General features: G+C 46.5%; 2 protein-coding genes across 2 annotated transcripts; both read right to left on the bottom strand.

The window, feature by feature from the left end:
* Nucleotides 1-502: 502 nt before the first annotated feature.
* On the bottom strand, nucleotides 503-2,297 carry LOC306975069 (jeltraxin-like; the record flags this gene model as incomplete). Its single annotated transcript, XM_079572489.1, has 3 exons — nucleotides 503-721; nucleotides 1,825-2,119; nucleotides 2,197-2,297. The coding sequence occupies 3 exons, from the start codon at nucleotides 2,295-2,297 to the stop codon at nucleotides 503-505; spliced, it is 615 nt and encodes a 204-aa protein (XP_079428615.1).
* Nucleotides 2,298-7,668: 5,371 nt separating this feature from the next.
* Nucleotides 7,669-10,009, bottom strand: LOC306975070 (mucosal pentraxin-like; the record flags this gene model as incomplete). The annotated part of the gene is made up of 5 exons (XM_079572490.1): nucleotides 7,669-7,887; nucleotides 8,986-9,280; nucleotides 9,358-9,460; nucleotides 9,817-9,834; nucleotides 9,913-10,009. The coding sequence occupies 5 exons, from the start codon at nucleotides 10,007-10,009 to the stop codon at nucleotides 7,669-7,671; spliced, it is 732 nt and encodes a 243-aa protein (XP_079428616.1).
* Between the last annotated feature and the right edge of the window lie 3,026 nt (nucleotides 10,010-13,035).

A 13,035-nucleotide genomic window follows, 5' to 3' on the forward strand; every position in this document is an offset into this window, starting at 1 on the left:
GTTTTACTTTCATAACACAGCAACATCAAAATAAAGCAAAGCAGTCCCCTCGAACCTTCAGTATAATATGCAAATATAGAATCAGAATATAGGTGCATAGGGAGTTTAAGGCGAGACACTGCAGGTGAATAGGACAATGCATTGAAATGATTTTTCAAAGGGGATTGAATCATAAGCGACAAAATCTACAAAAACTCAAATGGGGTTCAAAAGGCTAGGAATCAGATCTTAAAAAATCCCTCTTCTTAAACATATAGTTACGTCCAAGACTGGAAAGTTGTTAGAAAGATGTTATGGGAGAAAAGTAGAAAAAATCCCTACATCAACCACTTTCACCTGCTGTGTCTCGCCTTAATCAAAGATAATAGATAGATAGTAGTATAGATATATACTTTTTCCCGCTCCCATAGAGTAACATTGGTTTGGCTCCCTTCGCCTGAGGTTTGACGACATCAGAACGTGGCCACAGCCTTATCCAGATCCATAGCTGCTCATGGATCTATCAAGCGCAGCCCATTAGTTTATCTTCAATCAGGACCCTCCCTGTGGTCACAAAGTTCAGCGCTGCCCAGTTCAGCACGTTCCCCGGGAAGAAGAACTCTTCCTTCATGTAGTTCTCGATCTCGCAGGAGGGGAGCACGTAGTTCCACATGTGCACGTCGGTCATCATCCCCACGAAGGACTGCTTGACGTCGAATCCTCCACCGTAAGTGTCCTGTTCCTGTTTATACAAAAACATGTGACGTTGATAGGGTGTTAACAGTGGCGGCTGGTGATGTAGAGAGCAGTAAAGAGTCATCAGAAGCAAACTGTCAACAATCGGAAATAAAATAACATCACAGAACCCACTAAAGCTGCTCATCCTTTTGCGAGCCACTAGTTTCAAGATAAACTCCCTTACATATGAACACAGATACCTTCTCCGGTGAAGAATCTAGTCCCTGCATCAAGTTCTGACCTCGCAGTAAAGGGCATATTTCACCGGAGAGAGTTGTGGAGCTCGGACTCATGGAAAGGACCAAGAGACGAGTTGGAGACTGAGACTCATGGAGATGTGCTCAATACGTCCGATGGCAATAAGCCGAGTGTCCAGGTCATTGAAAACGAGTGGGTTCGATTTCAGTGGAGTCTCTGAGAGGTCTTCATGGTCTCAAGCAGCTGTGGCAAAAAGTCTTTGCTTCACAACTGCTTGAGACCACGAAGACCTCTCAGACACCTTTTCAAGTCTCCATATGGTCTCCGCTGTAATCAAGCCTTTTTGTTTTTATCAAGATTACCTGGAGACTCGGCTTATCTCCAGGGGACGTCTCAGAGACATCTCCGTGACCAGCGGCAATTCGAGTCTCCAGCTATTCTCCAGGCTGATGAGAGAAGGCCCTTAAAGGAACAGGCCACCGTTTTTCCATACTGAGATATGTTCTTACCTGAGCGTAGACGAGTTGATGCGTACCTGTCTGGTCTTGTGTGTGCCCTCAGTCATGCAAAATGACCAAAGATGTTGTTAGCGTTTGGCTTCTCCCAACATATTCCTATAGCTCCAAACGGTGTGAAGGAAGAAGCTACCATGCTCTTCCACGGACACGAAGACCAGACAGGTACGTATCACCTCGTCTAAGCTCAGGTGAGAACATATCTCAGCATGGGAGAACTGTGGCCTGTTCCTTTAAGTGATCATCCATATATGGATTAATCTTTACAAATATATATTTATTTCAAGACGTCTAATCCCTTTTGGAAATGAATAGGATGGGAAGTCCAGGCAGAGGGCAGTTGCAGAGCGTTGTATGCTTTAATTCAAAGTCAAGGTAAAGGTGGTTTTCATACCTGTCCCAGAACGATTCTAGGAGAGGTGGTCAGGGGGGAATCAGTGATGAATTTTCTGACCAGTGGCTCCCCATTGAACCACATCTGCACCAGTCCGGAGCTGGAGTCCCATGTGGTGCAAATGGAGTTCCACTTGTGGTGAGCGTAGTAAGGGCCTCCATAAGCGGACTTAAGATTACGGATGTGTGGTTGGATTTCCTGCTCGTCCCACTTCATGAAAATGAGGAACTCGTTGTTAGTGGACGTTGAGGCGAGTGAGAACAGGCTGTGGTCTCGTTTGAGGTCAGTGAAAGATCTGAAAGTGCAAAAATGACCGTTAGGTTTAGAACAGAGAAAACTCTCAGGGTAAGGCAAGCAAGAGAGTGAACTTACCGGTGACACACTGTTACAGCCTCGAGGGTCATGAACGCCGGGAACAGCAGCACGTGAGCTGTGTTGGTTTCTTCTGGAAAAGTGAACATTTTTTCCGACATATCTGTAAAAGAGACACAGAGAGAAGATTGCTACGGTGCACAATTAGACATATCCCGGTCAAGCTTGTCATGTAATTAACACGTTTGGATTTTGAAGTAAGTTTTCGACAGCTAATGGAGAGAATCACTTTTAAACTACAAATATAAACCAATAGTTCTTGTTCATGTACTGTAGTTGTAGGACTGTGTAACTATGCAAGAAAAATGACTTTTATTCACCTGTTAGGCCTGCTGCATTTGAGACCAACATCATGAGGCAAACCAAGAACTTCATCTATTTCAAAGAAGAAGAAAAAAACACTTGTATTATGGCAAATTACATCACTCTTTAACACATTTGGGATTAACAAAGTCGTACCTTGTGAGCTTTGTGACTCTGAAAAAGTAAACAGTAACATTACAGTCAGCCAAGCAAACACATGTGCAATAATATGTAGTAATGTAAAGTCCTTACCTTGTGTCCAGACTCGTTTCTGAGGAGTGACTGTTTTCTGCTGTGATCCAAGTCGGCTTTTATACACTTGGAAGACACAACACTTGTTCAACTGCATTCTACCAAACAAGTTTCTGAGTTGTTTAAGTCTGAAATACGTGTTCGGTCACTTTGCGGTCAGAAGATGGGACATGGTCGAGTCAGGTGAATAAAGGAGATGGATGACCAGGTCAAAAAGGGCATCAAAGACCAGGCAAACTTGCAATTCCTCATTCCTGAATTGCATGTTCGGTCACTTTGCACAGTGAGCCTCAAACCAGTGTGACCGGCCGGAAGTTGGGACAGGCGTCAATCGGGAATCCCAGTCTAAAAGCATCGCAATTTATCATATTGGGTCATGCTGTACGGCCATACTACCTCTGTACAGTCGGGATTCCATAAATAGGCTAATCGCAATACATTCGCTAATGCTAACACAGCTGTCCACTGCTGCTTTAAATACACTCGCTGAGGAAGGTCTGGTCGGCTGTAGCCTGGCCTTAGCCATCCGTAAACTCCGGTCAATTCTAATTTCCCTACATGTACGTCTGGGTCTGATCTCAGTGGCCGCGAAATTCCACCTACCATTTATTGAGTGGGGGAGGCCGGGCTTGTAAGTTGTAGTTTGGCAATGGCGGCAGATACGAAAGTAATGGAAGCTCTTCAATCTGTTCTGGGTTGGCTCCCAAATAACAAGAAATTGAGTGAGAGGATTTATAAACTGCTGTGGACGTTAGCAGTAGCCGCATTGGCATTGGCGAATGTATTGCAATGAGCCTATTTATGGAATCACGACTGTGCAACAGAGATGCCATGATCCAGCATGATGAATTAAGATGCTTTTGGACTGTGATTCCCTTGTCAAACAGATATTTCTAGTTCTGGTTCATTTACACCTGTTCCAACCAGTCTTGCTGCACAAAGTGACCTAACATGCATAAGGAATGAGGAATTGCAAGTTTGTCTCGTCTTTGATGACCTTCTTGACCTGGTCATTGATCTCCTTTGTTCACCTGTCCCAACCAGAATGTTTTCACTGAACAGACTGCATTTCCTGCAATGTGGTGCCCTCTCGAGGTGCCCCTGCAGGTCAGTATGGTTCAAGTTGTGTATTTTAATTTTCATAAAAGTAGTAGTAGTAGTAGTAGTAGTAGTAGTAGTAGTAGTAGTAGTAGTAGTACAAAATGGCTACGTTTTATAAATGCAAGGAAGGCCTATTAGAAATGTAAAGTATTTCAGCACATAGTGGAAAAATAATGGCCCACATGAAGATTAAAATCGGAATGATCTTCTAAATTGAAAATAAACATTATTTATTTTATTTTGACAAAACACTGCTGGTTATCAATCAGAGTGAGTGGGGGCCCAGACCCCCAGGCCTCTGCTGCCTGTGCTCCGCCCCTGCTTAAACTTCATTTCTGACTGTTCGGTGCAGCCTCACACTGGTCTATGAAGTGCGGACCCTGGATCCAAACAACACCACAGCCTAAAGCTTTAGTCCTGACACTTGGTCTTAAGTTTTATTTTGCTTTTGTAAGTTTGACCGCAGTGCTGTGAACAGTGCGTCGCGAGTCGAGTCTCCGTAGTCATTTGCTCCATTGAATGACACTTATTACGGACTTGTTGGGTGTTGGCGTTCGGGGATAAATTGACCGATACTGAACTGGTCCGGGGTCAAAGGGCGCATAGCGAGCTCTGAGTGACCGAGCTGATGCTGCAGCCTCAGGACAGTCATCGGTGTTTCGTGGCCTGGCTGTGGGCGGCTGCGTGAGCTCAGAGCTGCGCCTCTCTATCTGAGAAGCGCTTTCTGTGCTTTTACATTCGGAAATGCATCGCTAAGGCTGCTGTCGATATCAATGCCATTTGTGCAGCTCCACTGACAACAAAATTCCACATAGTTTATACCACTGTATATTATGGATCAGCCTCATGTCTCTTAATTATGGATGGAAAATGTCCTCAAATCACATGTAAACCGAGACCAAATGATCACGAACTGCTACAGATTAATTTTCTTTTCTAAAGTGTCCAATCATGGATAAAATGGGGTTAATGCACCAGTACATGTTCAGGATTATTTAAGTGTTGATTCGGCTGCAGTATAGACGTTTGTCACTCGTTGTTGAAAGGACAAAGGCAAGTTAAGAAACATAGGGGATTTATTCTCGTTAAGTTAGATTTAGTTAAATTAGGAAGGAAGCTTTCAGTTCATAGGTTCACATTCATTTAGACAGTATCACATCGGTCCAGAAGATAGACGAAGAAGTTATCACAGCAGGTATAAAACGGTAACATTTAAAGGGGAGGTGGGTACAGGACCCTACAACAGAAAACTGCATGTACGACAGAAGCTATATGATGGGAAGGCTACTATAGCACAGACTACGATCTTACATACCAGGTGAATGTTTGTGTTGTGCTCTACGGGCGAGCCATTCCGGGACCCTGAGTATCTGACCCTGCCCAGCTACGCAGAAGCCTCTGGACCAGCGGGATCAGAACATCGATGTATTAAGATTAGGCACCAGCCCACTATCCTTAAAGTTAGTGGTTAGGGGGTTAGGGATGTCACGGTAACCGGTGTAGCGGTTAACCCCGGTAAAAATTTTGACGGTGAAAATTACCGTCTTGTTTTGTGTTTTTATTATTATCTCGGTGAATAACCGCACCCGCGGTGTAGGCACGGTGAGCCACACCGGCCACCGTCTCATCTGCTGCAGTTTCCGCGCATGCGCACTTTGTTGTTTGCAACCCAAACAAAACTTTCTCGAAGCTGGAATCATGTCCGACACGACAGCGCGCAGGATCTATCAGCTTTCAGAGTTCAGTTTAGGAGCGTGCAGGAAAAAGTGTCAGCAAATGCAGCAATACTTCGAACCTCTGACTCACCTGCGTGACCGTCTCCCACAGCTCTATAGCAGTAAGTTAACGTTGGTGTTTTAGCTGAAATGCTGATGTGGGACTTTGGGTTGAAGGAGAATGTAATGAGTCGCCCCATAGTGCGGCTGCAGCGCCACCGCCAGCATAAGCCGTGTCCGGATACCTCCGCACAATGGCACAACGTGTTACGGGGCTCCCGGTGGCAGATTGCAATAGATTCACTCTCGCCGCAGTTTTATGAATTACTAATGATGGCATTTTCCCAAATCTGCAAAGCGAAAGCTCACTGGAAGGACAACAGCAATTTTCCTGATATAGAACAAGCACAGTTAAACTTTTTTGAAACGATGTCAGTTTGTGTAGGACTATCAATGCTTTCTGAACATATTAACACACATTTAAAAAAAATACCGCGATAATACCGAAAACCGTGATAATTTTGGTCACAATAACCGTGAGGTAAAATTTTCATACCGTGACAGCCCTAGTCAGGGTTAAGCTGATTGATGTACTGTATGTATGACGTTTCACTCTCATGACTTGTGATTGGCTCCTCCTGGAACCGCCACCTTAATGTGATTGAGGGGTTTGAGAACCCAAATGATCCTGGGAGCTCTGTTGTCGGGGGTTCGTACCCCTGGTAGGGTCTCCCATGGCATGCAGGTCCTAGGTGACGGGTCAGACAAAGAGCGGTTCAGAAGCCCCTTATGAGAGACCAACAGGCCCGGTTAGGATCGTGAGGCCGTCCTTCTGTGGACCCACCACCTGCAGGAGGAGCCATAAGGGACTGGTGCAATGTGATTTACCCGGCAACGGACAAGTGGACGAAGATGGATGGATGGATGGATGGACTTGAGGTTGGTCGATGTACCAACTCACCTACGCTTGCTGGTTTTTTGCCTCCAGCCGTCGGCTTGACGCTCCTACACAACTTGCACAACATGTAAACAACGCAACCACTGCATGCTTAACCCGAGAGCTGCATGGCGGATGTGACGTTGGAAAGAGGAGAGGTCAGGCATGGCATTAAAGGGCTTCATGGCTAACCGCGTGACACTAAACCCCAACTCACTTCACATCTAAATTTATCGGGGCATTGCTCGACTCTCTGCATAAGTTAATCAAAAATGTATGGTCTAAAACATATGGCTGACATTGTACGCAATATTTTTGCTCAAACGTTGCCCAATGTGTCCCATTGAAATCCCCCTCATCCCTCTGATTGCTTGTAAATCAGATATAAGAAATATAATGTGCATTTTCATACTGTTCACACTTTAGGGACCCTTCATGACTTAATACCACACTTGCAAAGAGGCTGGTTCTTTAGTTTGTTTATTTAAAAGGGACAGAGCATATTGATGAACATCAGTGTAAATATCAAGTTAAAGCAAAAGTGCTAGTTTCCATCTGTGGTCTCCAGGTGACAAAGAAGACACAAAACCTAACACAGACATGTCGATGTTATGACAGATTTGAATGTTTTACTTTCATAACACAGCAACATCAAAATAAAGCAAAGCAGTCCCCTCGAACCTTCAGTATAATATGCAAATATAGAATCAGAATATAGGTGCATAGGGAGTTTAAGGCGAGACACTGCAGGTGAATAGGACAATGCATTGCAATGTTTCTCTATCTATATTGATATATTAGTAACAAATGATTTTTTCAAAGGGGATTGAATCATAAGCGACAAAATCTACAAAAACTCAAATGGGGTTCAAAAGGCTAGGAATCAGATCTTAAAAAATCCCTCTTCTTAAACATATCGTTACGTCCAAGACTGGAAAGTTGTTAGAAAGATGTTATGGGAGAAAAGTAGCAAAAATCCCTACATCAACCACTTTCACCTGCTGTGTCTCGCCTTAGTCAAAGATAATAGATAGATAGTAGTATAGATATATACTTTTTCCCGCTCCCATAGAGTAACATTGGTTTGGCTCCCTTCGCCTGAGGTTTGACGGCATCAGAACGTGGCCACAGCCTTATCCTGATCCATAACTGCTCATGGATCTATCAAGCGCAGCCCATTAGTTTATCTTCAATCAGGACCCTCCCTGTGGTCACAAAGTTCAGCGCTGCCCAGTTCAGCACGTTCCCCGGGAAGAAGAACTCTTCCTTCATGTAGTTCTCGATCTCGCAGGAGGGGAGCACGTAGTTCCACATGTGCACGTCGGTCATCATCCCCACGAAGGACTGCTTGACGTCGAATCCTCCACCGTAAGTGTCCTGTTCCTGTTTATACAAAAACATGTGACGTTGATAGGGTGTTAGCAGTGGTGATGTAGAGCGAGCAGTAAAGAGTCATCAGAAGTAAACGGTCAACAATCGGAAATAAAATAACATCATAGAACCCACTAAAGCTGCTCATCCTTTTGCTAGCCACTAGTTTCAAGATAAACTCCCTTACATATGAACACAGATACCTTCTCCGGTGAAGAATCTAGTCCCTGCATCAAGTTCTGACCTCGCAGTAAAGGGCATATTTCACCGGAGAGAGTTGTGGAGCTCGGACTCATGGAAAGGGCCAAGAGACGAGATGGAGACTGAGACTCATGGAGATGTGCTCAATACGTCCGATGGCAATAAGCCGAGTGTCCAGGTCATTGAAAACGAGTGGATTTGATTTCAGCGGAGTCTCTGAGAGGTCTTCATGGTCTCAAGCAGCTGTGGCAAAAAGTCTTTGCTTCACAACTGCTTGAGACCACGAAGACCTCTCAGACACCTTTTCAAGTCTCCATGTGGTCTCCGCTGTAATCAAACCTTTTTGTTTTTATCAAGATTACCTGGAGACTCGGCTTATCTCCAGGGGACGTCTCAGAGACATCTCCGTGACCAGCGGCAATTCGAGTCTCCAGCTATTCTCCAGGCTGATGAGAGAAGGCCCTTAAAGGAACAGGCCACCGTTTTTCCATACTGAGATATGTTCTTACCTGAGCGTAGACGAGTTGATGCGTACCTGTCTGGTCTTGTGTGTGCCCTCAGTCATGCAAAACGACCAAAGATGTTGTTAGCGTTTGGCTTCTCCCGACATATTCCTATAGCTCCAAACGGTGTGAAGGTAGAAGCTACCATGCTCTTCCACGGACACGGAGACCAGACAGGTACGTATCACCTCGTCTAAGCTCAGGTGAGAACATATCTCAGCATGGGAGAACTGTGGCCTGTTCCTTTAAGTGATCATCCATATATGGATTAATCTTTATAAATATATATTTATTTCAAGACGTCTAATCCCTTTTGGAAATGAATAGGATGGGACGTCCAGGCAGAGGGCAGTTGCAGAGCGTTGTATGCGTTAATTCAAAGTCAAGGTAAAGGTGGTTTTCATACCTGTCCCAGAACGATACTAGGAGAGGTGGTCAGGGGGGAATCAGTGATGAATTTTCTGACCAGTGGCTCCCCATTGAACCACATCTGCACCAGTCCGGAGCTGGAGTCCCATGTGGTGCAAATGGAGTTCCACTTGTGGTGAGCGTAGTAAGGGCCTCCATAAGCGGACTTAAGATTACGGATGTGTGGTTGGATTTCCTGCTCGTCCCACTTCATGAAAATGAGGAACTCGTTGCTAGTGGACGTTGAGGCGAGTGAGAACAGGCTGTGGTCTCGTTTGAGGTCAGTGAAAGATCTGAAAGTGCAAAAATGACCGTTAGGTTTAGAACAGAGAAAACTCTCAGGGTAAGGCAAGCAAGAGAGTGAACTTACCGGTGACACACTGTTACAGCCTCGAGGGTCATGAACGCCGGGAACAGCACCACGTGAGCTGTGTTGGTTTCTTCGGGAAAAGTGAACATTTTTTCCGACATATCTGTAAAAGAGACACAGAGAGAAGATTGTTACGGTGCACAATTAGACATATCCCGGTCAAGCTTGTCATGTAATTAACACGTTTGGATTTTGAAGTAAGTTTTCGACAGCTAATGGAGAGAATCACTTTTAAACTACAAATATAAACCAATAGTTCTTGTTCATGTACTGTAGTTGTAGGACTGTGTAACTATGTAAGAAAAATGACTTTTATTCACCTGTTAGGCCTGCTGCATTTGAGACCAACATCATGAGGCAAACCAAGAACTTCATCTATTTCAAAGAAGAAGAAAAAAACACTTGTATTATGGCAAATTACATCACTCTTTAACACATTTGGGATTAACAAAGTCGTACCTTGTGAGCTTTGTGACTCTGAAAAAGTAAACAGTAACATTACAGTCAGCCAAGCAAACACATGTGCAATAATATGTAGCAATGTAAAGTCCTTACCTTGTGTCCAGACTCGTTTCTGAGGAGTGACTGTTTTCTGCTGTGATCCAAGTCGGCTTTTATACACTTGGAAGACACAACACTTGTTCAACTGCATTCTACCAAACAAGTTTCTGAGTTTAAGTCTGAAATACGTGTTCGGTCACTTTGCGGTCAGAAGATGGGACATGGTCGAGTCAGGTGAATAAAGGAGATGGATGACCAGGTCAAAAAGGACATCAAAGACCAGGCAAACTTGCAATTCCTCATTCCTGAATTGCATGTTCGGTCACTTTGCACAGTGAGCCTCAAACCAGTGTGACCGGCCGGAAGTTGGGACAGGCGTCAAACGGGAATCCCAGTCTAAAAGCATCGCAATTTATCATATTGGGTCATGCTGTACGGCCATACTACCTCTGTACAGTCGGGATTCCATAAATAGGCTAATCGCAATACATTCGCTAATGCTAACACAGCTGTCCACTGCTGCTTTAAATACACTCGCTGAGGAAGGTCTGGTCGGCTGTAGCCTGGCCTTAGCCATCCGTAAACTCCGGTCAATTAGAATTTCCCTACATGTACGTCTGGGTCTGATCTCAGTGGCCGCGAAATTCCACCTACCATTTATTGAGTGGGGGAGGCCGGGCTTGTAAGTTGTAGTTTGGCAATGGCGGCAGATACGAAAGTAATGGAAGCTCTTCAATCTGTTCTGGGTTGGCTCCCAAATATCCAGAAATTGAGTGAGAGGATTTATAAACTGCTGTGGACGTTAGCAGTAGCTGCATTGGCATTGGCGAATGTATTGCAATGAGCCTATTTATGGAATCACAACTGTGCTACAGAGATGCCATGATCCAACATGATGAATTAAGATGCTTTTGGACTGTGATTCCCTTGTCAAACAGATATTTCTAGTTCTGGTTCATTTACACCTGTTCCAACCAGTCTTGCTGCACAAAGTGACCTAACATGCATAAGGAATGAGGAATTGCAAGTTTGTCTCGTCTTTGATGACCTTCTTGACCTGGTCATTGATCTCCTTTGTTCACCTGTCCCAACCAGAATTTTTTCACTGAACAGACTGCATTTCCTGCAATGTGGTGCCCTCTCGAGGTGCCCCAGCAGGTCATTATGGTTCAAGTTGTGTATTTTAATTTTCATAAAAGTAGTAGTAGTAGTAGTACAAAATGGCTATGTTTTATTAATGCAAGGAAGGTCTATTAAAAATGTAAAGTATTTCAGCACATAGTGGAAAAATAATGGGCCACATGAAGATTAAAATCGAATGATGTTCTAAATTGAAAATAAACATCCATCCATTTTCTTCCGCTTTATCCGGGGCCGGGTCGCGGGGGCAGCAGTCTCAGCAGAGATGCCCAAACTTCCCGATCCACACACACCTCCTCCAGCTGTTCTGGGGGGACCCCGAGGCGACACCAGGCCAGCTCGGAGACATAGTCCCACCACCGTGTCCTGGGCCTTCCACGAGGCCTTGTCCCACTAGGACATGCCTAGAACACCTCCCGCGGGAGGCGACCAGGAGGCATCCGGAACAGATGCCCGAGCCACCTCAGCTGGCTCCTTTCGACGTGAAGGAGCAACGACTCTACTCCGAGCTCCTCCCGGGTAACTGAGCTCCTCACCTGATCTCGGAGGGTGCGCCCAGCCACCCTGCGAAGGAAACTCATTTCGGCCGCTTGTATTCGCGATCTTGTCCTTTCGGTCATTACCCAAATCTCATGACCATAGGTGAGGGTGGGAACGTAGATCGATCGGTAAATCGAGAGCTTTGCCCCCCAACTCAGCTCCCTCTTCACCACGACAGACCGATACAGCGACCGCATCACTGCTGACGCCGCACCGATCCGTCTGTCGATCTCACGCTCCATCCGTCCCTCACTCGTGAACAAGACCCCGAGATACTTGAACTCCACTTGAGGTAAGGACTCCCCACCGACCTGTAGAGGGGAAGCCACCTTTTTCCGGCGGAGAACCACGGCCTCAGATTTGGAGGTGCTGATCCTCATCCCGGCCGCTACACACTCGGCTGCAAACCGCCCCAGAGCGTGCTGAAGGTCCTGGTTCGTTGGAGCCATCAGAACAACATCATCTGCAAACAGCAGAGATGAGATCCTGAGGCTCCCAAACCGGACACCCTCCGGCCCCTGGCTGCGCCTAGAAATTCTGTCCATAAAAGTAATGAACAGAACCGGTGACAAAGGGCAGCCCTGGCGGAGACCAACACGCACCGGGAACAGGTCTGACTTACTACCGGCAATGCGAACCAAGCTCCTGCTGCGGTCATACAGGGAACGGACAGCCCTTAGCAGAGGGCCCAGGACCCCATACTCCCGGAGCACCCCCCACAGGGCACCACGAGGGACGCGGTCGAACGCTTTCTCCAGATCCACAAAACACATGTGGACTGGTTGGGCGAACTCCCACGAACCCTCAAGCACCCGACGAAGGGTGTAGAGCTGGTCCAGTGTGCCACGACCAGGACGAAAACCGCATTGTTCCTCCTGGATCCGAGGTTCAACTATCGGCCGGATCCTCCTCTCCAGCACCCTGGAGTAGACCTTACCGGGGAGGCTAAGGAGGGTGATTCCTCTGTAATTGGACCACACCCTCCGATCCCCCTTTTTAAAGAGAGGGACCACCACCCCGGTTTGCCAATCCAGGGGCACTGTCCCCGACCGCCACGCGATGTTGCAGAGACGTGTCAGCCAAGACAGTCCTACAACATCCAGAGACTTAAGGTACTCAGGGCGAATCTCATCCACCCCCGGAGCCTTGCCACCGAGGAGCTTTCTCACCACCTCGGTGACTTCAGCTTGGGTGATGGACGAGCCCACCCCCGAGTCCCCAGCCTCTGCTTCCTCATTGGAAGACGTGACGACAGGATTGAGGAGGTCCTCGAAGTACTCCTTCCACCGTCCGACGACATCCCCAGTCGAGGTCAGCAGCCCCCCACCCGCACTGTAAACAGTGTTGGTGAAGCACTGCTTCCCCCTCCTAAGGCGCCGGACGGTTTGCCAGAATCTCTTCGAGGCCGACCGATAGTCTTCCTCCATGGCCTCCCCGAACTCCTCCCAGACCCGAGTTTTAGCCTCTGCGACCGCACGAGCTGCAGCACGCTTGGCC

This window comes from Gobius niger, assembly GCF_951799975.1.
Source record: "Gobius niger genome assembly, chromosome: 15".
NCBI lineage: Eukaryota > Metazoa > Chordata > Actinopteri > Gobiiformes > Gobiidae > Gobius > Gobius niger.